Consider the following 9295-nt stretch of genomic DNA (forward strand, 5'->3'; position numbering starts at 1 on the left):
AACTCCCCCCTAGAAACATTCATCCTCGAATGTAAGGGTTTATGGGAGTCCAAATCGTCGCGGATTCCAACAGAAATTTCTGGTAAATTTTCCCCTATAAAATGTTCCCTAGCAACACTTGCAAGTAGTTAAGCCCAATGTATGGCCTCACAAGTTTATATAAAGCATAATGGATATGTACATTATCTGCATATCACCATTTTGTATTAAGAAAGAGTATTCTCAAACTATTGCTTACCTCATAGGGCTGTTTGGCCTTCTAATGCGTCCTGCGTTCCCTTGGAATCCGCGTTATCTTCCTTCTGGAACAGGTAAGGATATTTAGACTTCATCTCCTCTTCTGCTTCCCATGTCATTTCTTCCATATTCCTGTTCCTCCACAATACTTTGACGGAAGCTACATCTTTTGTTCTTAGCTTGCGGACTTGTCGATCTAATATAGCCACTGGCACTTCTTCTTCATAGGATAGATCCTCTATAACTTGAACATCTTTGAAAGGGACGACTCGAGAAGGGTCTCCAATACATTTCCTCAACATGGATACATGGAATACTGGATGGACAAATTCTAATTCTGATGGCAATTCTAACTCATAAGCAACCTATAAAATTCATCGAAGAATTTTATACGGACCGATATACCTTGGACTCATCTTACCTTTGTTCCCGAAATGCATAACACCCTTTATTGGTGAGATCCTCAGGAAAACCCAATCACCAACCTCAAACTCCAGATCACGACGTCGGACATTGGAATAAGACTTTTTCCTTCTTTATGTCGTCCTCAATCGCTCTGGTATCACTTTCACCTTCTCAATGGCTTGGTGAATCAAATCTGACCCATATAATTTTGTTTTACCGACTTCGAACCATCCAACTGGTAATCTACATCTCCTCTCATATAGTACCTCGTATGGGGCCATTTTAATACTGGAATGGTAAATATTATTGCAGGCGAATTCTATGAGTGGAAGATGCTCATACCAATTCCCCTTGAAATCTAGAACACATGCTCGTAGCATATCTTCAAGTGTCTGAATGGTACGTTCAGCCTGTCCGTCAGTCTGCGGATGAAATGTTGTCCTGAGATTCACTTGTGTGCCTAAACCCTCATGAAAAGACCTCCAAAAGTTAACCATAAATTGAGCTCCTCGGTCTGATATAATAGATACCGGCACACCATGAAGCTTAACAATCTCCTTGATATATAACTTCACATAATCTTCAGCCATGTAAGTTGTCTTAACAGACAGAAAATGGGCACATTTTGTAAGTTGATCAACTATCACCCAGATGGAGTCAAACTTATGATAAGAGAGAGGTAATCCAATAATGAAGTCCATATTAATCACCTTCCATTTCCAGGTCGGAATCTCTATATTCTGAAGCAATCCATGGGGTTTCTGATGTTCTATCTTTACTTATTGACAATTGGGACACTGGGCTACAAATTCTGCAATAGACTTCTTCATGTTATCCCACCAATACTTCTCTTTGACATCATGATACATCTTTGTCGAGTCGGGATGGATGAAATATCCGGATTGATGAATCTCATTCATAATCTTCTCTCTCAACCCTACCACATTAGGCATACATAATCGACCCTGGTATCTCAATGCCCCATCTCCTCCGATCTTAAAAGCCATAATTTTACACTTTTGAATGCTCTCTCTCAATCGTACTAATATAGGATCTTCATATTGCCGTGCTTTTACCTCGGCTACCAAAGATGATTCTGATGTATTCTGTACAGTAACACCTCCATCATCAGAGTCTAACAATCTGATTCTCATATTGGCTAGCTGATGAAGCTCTTTAGTCAACCCCCATTTACCTGCCTCAATATGTACTAAGCTTCCCGTTGACTTACGGCTGAGAGCATCTGCCACAACATTGGCTTTACTAGGATGATACAATATCTCGACATCATAGTCTTTCAATAATTCAAGCCACCTACGCTGCCTCAAATTCAACTCTTTCTGCTTGAAGATGTATTGTAAACTCTTGTGATCTGTGTAGATGTCAACATGGACGCCGTATAAGTAGTGCCGCCATATCTTCAAAGCATATATTACTGCAGCCAATTCCAAATCATGGGTTGGATAATTCTTTTCATGCTTCTTCAATTGTCTTGATGCATAAGCAATCACCTTCCCACACTGCATTAATACGCACCCCAAACCTATACCCGAGGCATCACAACATACCACATAACCTTATATTCCTTCATGGAGAGTGAGCACTGGTGCGGATGTCAATCGATTCTTCAGCTCCTGAAAACTACGTTCACAAGCATCAAACCACTGGAACTTGGTAGCTTTCTGTGTTAACTTAGTCAATGGTGCTGATATAGAGGAAACCCCTTCTACAAACTGCCTATTATATCCTCCTAGCCCCAGGAAGCTGTGGACTTCTAACGATGTTGTAGGTCTCGGCCAATTCTTTACTACATCGATCTTCTAATACCCTCGTCAGATATCACATGACCAAAGAATGCTACAGAGTTCAGCCATAATTCACATTTGGAGAGCTTAGCATATAACTTACGATCCTGAAGCATCTGTAATACTATCCGCAAGTGGCCCACATGTTTCGCCTCTGAACGAGAATACACTAGAATGTCATCAATGAATACAATCACGAACACATCAAGATAGGGCCTGAACACAGTATTCATGAGATCCATAATAGCTGTTGGGGCATTTGTTAGCCCGAACGACATCACCAAGAACTTAAAGTGCCCATATCTTGTCTGGAAGGCCGTATTTGGAACATCCTTCTCCTTAACCCTCACCTGATGATATCCTGAACATAAGTCAATCTTGGAGAAATACTTGGCACCCTAGAGTTTGTCAAAAAGGTCATCAATCCTTGGAAGTGGATACTTGTTCTTAATAGTAAACTTATTCAACTATCAATAATCGATACACATCCTTAACAACCCGTCTTTCTTCAGCAAGAACAAAACTGGTGCACCCCAAGGTGAAGTGCTAGGCCTAATGAATCCCTTATCCAGCAAGTCCTTCAACCGCACTTTCAACTCTTGCAACTCTGTTGGGGCCATTCTGTATGGAGAGATAGAGATCGGTTGAGTGTCAGGAAACACATCAATGCTAAACTTAATCTCCTTTTCAGGAGGAAGGCCTGGGAGTTCATCTGGAAATTCATTGATCACGGGGATTGATTGTAGAGTAGGCGGTTTCGCCTACACATCCCTAACGTGAACGAGATGCTAAATGTAACCTTTGAGATCATTTTCCTTGCCTAAAGGTAGGAAATAAACCTACCTTTCGGTGTAGCAATGTTCCCCTTCCATTCAATGATGGGTTCACCAGGAAACTGAAACCTAACCATCTTTGTACGACAGTCAACATTTACATAGCATGAGGCCAACCAGTCTATTCCCATTATCACATCGAAATCAACCATTTCTAACTCAAATAAATTGGCCGAGGTTTGACGACTACAAATCATCACAGTGCAACCTCTATATACCCTTCTAGCAATCACAAAATCTCTTATCGGAGTAGATACTGCAAAGGGTTTACTTATCAATTCAGGTTTAACGCCAAACTTATTAGCCACAAAGGGTGTAACGTATGATAATGTAGATCCCGGATCAATCAGCGCATATACATCATAAGAAAACACAAACAATATACCTGTAACAACATCTGGAGACGACTCGAGATCCTATCGACCTACTAGAGCAGAGGTTCAATTTTGAGCACCACTGAAACTCGGCACTGCACCCTACCTCTACCACGACCTGTCGACTGTAGAAAACCCCGTCCTGGAGGTTGAACTGATGAGGAAGAACCAGACACAGATCCAGTCGGTTGAACCATACCACCACCTCCTCTGTTAGGATAATCCTGCATCATATGGCCAAGCTGCAAGAATAGCAGGCATCAGAACCTCGACAACACAGTCCAAAGTGGGACTTGCCGCACTAATCATAACATGGTGTTGGTGGTCTCGTCTGACTAGTATCCCTATGTTGTTGTGAGCCTGATGCCCGCGAACTCTGACTAGGACCAGAATAGGTAAATCGATCATATCGAGGCCTCTAAAACTGTGAAGGAGCACTAGATACAGGTAACGCCGAACTCCTCGAAGACTGGGGTTTGACGCTGCCTCTGAAGTCATCAGAATACCCTGCAAATATTGCTCTTATGTTGGTCCATATTCTGCTCCCTATCTGCCATCTGCTGGCGCTTACAATCCTCTATGGTCTGGGCATAAGCTTGAATACGGGAAATATCCATGCCCTCCACCAAGGAGGCTGTCGTGCACTCATTTATCAGATGTGGTCCCAATCTATTCACGAACAGATGCACCTATCACTCATCTCGGCCACTATATGGGGAGCATACGTTGCTAAAGAATCAAACTGCATAATATACTCTTGCACACTCATATTACCTTATCGAACATTCAGGAACTTATCAGCTCTAGCTCGTCGTAACTCAAATGGCAAGTAGTGACAAAGAAAAGCTTCAAAAAATTCCTTCCACATAGCTGGTGTGAGCACGTGATTTTTGTTTCGCGAGACAATCGCTCCAAGAGAAAAAAAAATAACAACAATTGATCCCGTTGTACAATTTTGAGATTTTACATGGCACTTCGTTAATTGTTTATGACTTTGGCCCATTTTTTACTTTATTAAAACAAAATACAAAAAATGTACGTGTCATGCATGATCTGAACTGTAACATGATTGTTAAAAAGAAAAGCATGAACGGGCATCTTTGCCTTTAATTTTGTTCTGTTTAATTTTTACCTGTTTTGAGTCATTTTAATGTGTGTGCAAATAATTGTGTTAGGTGTTTATTTTAATTTGATTTTACTTAGTTTTGTATTTTTATAATAAAAGAAAAAAAAAGAAAAGAAAAGAAAAGACCCCTTCCGGACTTGGGCCAATTTGTTAAATTGGCCCAACAAACTCAGCCCAAAACCTAGGCCTGCCCGGTCCAGTCCAGATGATGCCCAGAGAGAGTCCAAACGACGTCGTATGGATACAGTTTGATCTGGGCCGTTGATCTCAGATTGATCAACGGCCAAGATCACATTTCCTATACCCACGAACAGAACCCGACCCGTTTCCACCCGGACCGACCCAAACCCCTTCAGGTTGGAACGACACTGTTACCCATCAGCATAAAAATCCTGGCCCTTCATCGCAGCTCATCCAACGGCCAAGAATCGACCCCTCACTAACTATATAAGCCTAGGCCTTTACCCTGCTCCCCCTATCCTAACCCCCAGGCCTTAGTCGTCCCCTCCACAGACCTCATTCCTCCAAACCCTAGCCGCCCCTGTATACTTTCGCCATTAAAGCCGACGACATGGATGTCGGTGACCTTCCCCTGAACACCATAGAACCCCCATGCCATCCTGAACCTAAATCTACCAACCACACACTTCGAATCACCCCCTAGGTCCTCGAATCTTCATTTGAAGATTCGAGTCAAGACTCGATCTACACCAACCAACCCCAGCTTCATACCAGACACTCCCCAGACCCCCCTCGTGACCAAACCATACTTGGTTTGGTCCGAATCTGATCAGGGAAGCCTGAATCCCAGATCTAAGTTTGAAAGTTTTGTGTCCTTCATCACTGGCCCATGCCAGTCCGAGCCAAAGAGATTAAGGTCTAATGGACCTTAATCGAAGTGTTTCTCATCTGAGAAACACTTCGATTAAAGTCCGTTCAGCCTTAAGAGAGGTCTGTCCAAATCCGAGTTCAAATTTTTAACTTTGCAAGCTTTAAGGTGAGTTTGTTTTCTTTCCTTTATTTGTTTTAGTCCGTGTGATTTGTTTTAAATATCTGGTCATGTTTTGTTTCAATTTGTGTCTTTAAATTTTACCACCTTCTGATTGACCACTTTGCCTGAACCACTGTGTTTTGTTTGAACCCCTCCTATTCTGATAAGACATGTGTATTGGTTGTATCCCAAATTTGTACTGACTTACTGATTCCTCAAAGTATAATCCTGCTTAATCAGTATAAGTCGAGTCATGTGTCCCATGCTTTTGAATGTCTGATTTGGCTACGTTTGTGTATGTTAATGCTAATATAGTCGAGTCGACATGTGTCGTCAATTAGTTTCAACTGTCTGAACAAAGTTAAATCGATTTGCTTCTATTGAACATTTGCCTGAATCAATTAAGAGCCAGTTTAGTTCACTTATAGCTGTTGGATTGTTTGTGCTTAGATTCTGAATTGGAAGGCATGTGCACTCGTGCACAGCATGTGCATTGGTGCATCTCATGTGCTTTGTGCACAGCCTGTGGCCTGCATAAAGGTCCTTTGTTTAATTTTAAAAATGGTTTGACAACATATGCTGTCAACATATTCTACTGCCCATACCCTGCTTTAAGTTTAAAAAGTATTAAACCCTTTAAAAGTAAGTCTGCCAGGTAATGTTGATGGGAGTTATATACTTAAATAACTAATTGGGATCTGAAAAGGAAAAAGACACATGGGAGGGGTACGGTGACATTTTCAAAAACAGGCTGTTAAAAGAGATGGTGTTGAGGCTATAAAAGAAGGAGGACCAGACAAAAAAAGAGAGAATGAGAGAAAGGGAAGAGAAAAACAGATAGACTGTGAGGAATTCTTTGAAAAAGAGAGTTGGAATACACACTAATTAGAGACACAGATAGAGCACACAGAGATAGGGAGAGATACTAAGAGGGAATATCTTGAAGTTCAAATTTTTGAATCCAGAAAACTGGAAAAGAATCTGTCTGATAACTCAGACAAACAAAACCAGAAATTGCTTCCTTTCCTTTTGTTTCTGACTTCAACTAAATCCGGACCTATTCTGTGCAATACTGAGTTCTCACAAAAACTGAGTCTGCTTGTTTATTGTTTGTTCTACTCGAAAGTTTAGTTTAGTTGAGGTTGATCTCACTCCAATTGTTTGAGAGTTGTAGTTGCTACTCTACTGTTTCTTGTTGCTGTTGCTATACTGCCCTGCTGCTACTGTTGGTGCTGTTACTGCTGCTGCATTTGTTCATTGTTACTCTACTAATTGCCCCTTTCTTCAATTGCAAATATTCCCAGGTACACAATCTTTGAACCTTGTATTGTTGAAAGTTTGAAGTTGAAGCAGAAATAAAGAAATGAATACCAGTTTATGTTATAGCATTGGTGTAAAAAGATAGTTCGAATGTTAGTTGGGCCTGTATTTTTACTGCGAACTGCAAATATTCTGTATAAACTAGCATACATTCTGTTTAAGATGAACTGTTAGATAGCATGGCTCAACAGTAATGATAGTATGACATAGACAGCATGTTTTGATTTAGTATACATTCAGTTCAGTATAACACTTGTTTGATTTAGTATGACTGTATAGCATAGAGTCATGGTAGCACTTGTATGCATTTTGCCTAGACCACTGAATTGACAAAACTGTGGTACTGGGTCCGGAATAAATGTATCCCAAACAAACTCCCATACAGTCACATTAAGAGTCTGGCTATGAATGCCAGTTCTCCTGTCAGTTTATTCGTTCCAATGCAGGTTCGATACTGGGTTTCGGTATAGATTCTTTTGATGATTGTTGAGAAAAACTAATAATCCTTTTTGAGTTCAATTAGTAGTAATTTTCATAATAAAACAGCCGATTTCTTTTATCAATTTCAAATAGTTTAGAGTGTTAAGAATAGAACTTGGAGGTCGTTAAACATAACTCAATATATGTTGTTAGTTTGTTTGCAATCTCACTTAGCGAATTAATAAGCATATTCACTTGTTGAAGACAAAGCATGCGGTAACCCTCACCTCATGAACAATCAATCAGGTAATCAAACAAGTTTAGGTTCGGCAAACATAATAAGGATTCAGTCCGTATTTGTCCAAACCAGCAAAATTCGGCATCATCCTTTTCTTTAAAGATAAATGTAGTAAAGACGTAGTCATTGTAGGGTACCCTTCTAAAATAATGAGACGAGCCTCGCCGAATAAAAAGGCAAATTGCGGGGCCCTCAATAATTGGTCATAATAAATACTTAGAATTTGGGATGGACTGTTTAGTGAATTCCACTGCCTTCCCCAAAGATAATAACGCGTTAGACTTTTTAGGCGCGACTTAATTAAATTACATTCTTAAATTCGGGTGCGCATTTATGTGACCCAAATTCAAATCTCAACGGAGTCGAAATGTGTTAACAACTACGGGTGCATTGATTGTGACGTGGTTCGAGATGCATTTTCACGACGTTGCAATTCTATAAAAAATAAATGATAATGATAAAAGCGGTTTAAACTTAATAAAAGCACGTAAGTCATAACATGTATTTAAATCAGATATTTAGCCATTATAACAATTTAAGCGACCGTGCTAGAACCACGGGATTCGAGGGTGCCTAACACCTTCCCTCGAGTCAACAGAATTCCTTACTTAGAATTTCTGGTTCGCAGACTTCATTTGGAAAAGTCGAAAATTTCCTCGATTTGGGATTCAAGATAAACCGGTGACTTGGGACACCAAAAGCTAAACCTTTCCCAAGTGGCGACTCTGAATTAAATAAATAATCCTATTTCGAATATTGTCACTTAAATTGGAAAAACTCCCTCGCGCATTTAACCCTTCGGGGCGGGCGCGTAAAAAGGAGGTGTGACAGCTGGAGGAGCGCTCGGACCCCTGGATCTCTCCTAACTATCATACCAAAAAACCGCTAAATCCCGTAACCGATAAGAAGCCAACTCTACTGCCTCTGTATCACTAGCATGCATAACCCGCAGTGTACGATGAACTTGATATATAAAAGTCTGTGGGTCCTCCTTAGGTTTGATCCGGTAAACACTGGAGGGTCTAGATTAATAAAATCACGAATTTTCGTACTAGCCGGTTTATCAACAACACCAGTATTCTGCCTCATAGCGTGAGCAATTACCAAGCTAGTCAACAATCGCACTGCACTCCGCATATCTTGGTCTATAGTGCCAGACGACAAAACTGGTGGTGCTGGGTGCTTCCTAATGTACTCCAGAGGAGACGAAGTAGATGAGGTATGAGACGACATCTCACTTTGAGCCTCATTTTGGCCTGCTTTGGCTTGAGGCACCTAACTGGTACCCTCTCCTGCAGCTATATCAAGCCGTCTACTAATCGCTTGCTTCCTAGTTGAAGGAATCACTGAAAGAAAACAAGGTGAATATTAGAGACGAACACTTACAACTCAACTCTACGCACGATCTAGATTCAGGAAGAAGGTAACAACCCTAGATGTCATGTAGTCTCCTGATTATAAATGTAGTGCGCTACACATCCATAAT

At 40.8% G+C, this 9295-nt stretch overlaps 1 protein-coding gene across 1 annotated transcript; it reads right to left on the reverse strand.

The window, feature by feature from the left end:
- Nucleotides 1-239: 239 nt before the first annotated feature.
- Nucleotides 240-1649, reverse strand: LOC138875121 (uncharacterized). Its single transcript, XM_070153943.1, has 2 exons — nt 1449-1649; nt 240-602 (listed from the first exon to the last, which is right to left on the reverse strand). Exons 1-2 carry the CDS (start codon nt 1647-1649, stop codon nt 240-242), a joined length of 564 nt encoding a protein of 187 aa, XP_070010044.1.
- Between the last annotated feature and the right edge of the window lie 7646 nt (nt 1650-9295).

The sequence above is a fragment of the Nicotiana sylvestris genome, chromosome 8 (assembly GCF_000393655.2).
Source record: "Nicotiana sylvestris chromosome 8, ASM39365v2, whole genome shotgun sequence".
Taxonomy (NCBI): Eukaryota; Viridiplantae; Streptophyta; class Magnoliopsida; order Solanales; family Solanaceae; genus Nicotiana; species Nicotiana sylvestris.

Coding starts and splice junctions, on each gene's coding strand:
- LOC138875121 (XM_070153943.1), bottom strand. CDS start 1,649: ATGGCTTTTAAGATCGGAGGAGATGGGGCATTGAGATACCAGGGTCGA. Junction 603..1,448: donor AGAAGTCTATTGCAGAATTT/GTAGCCCAGTGT, acceptor TGAATTTTATAG/GTTGCTTATGAGTTAGAATT.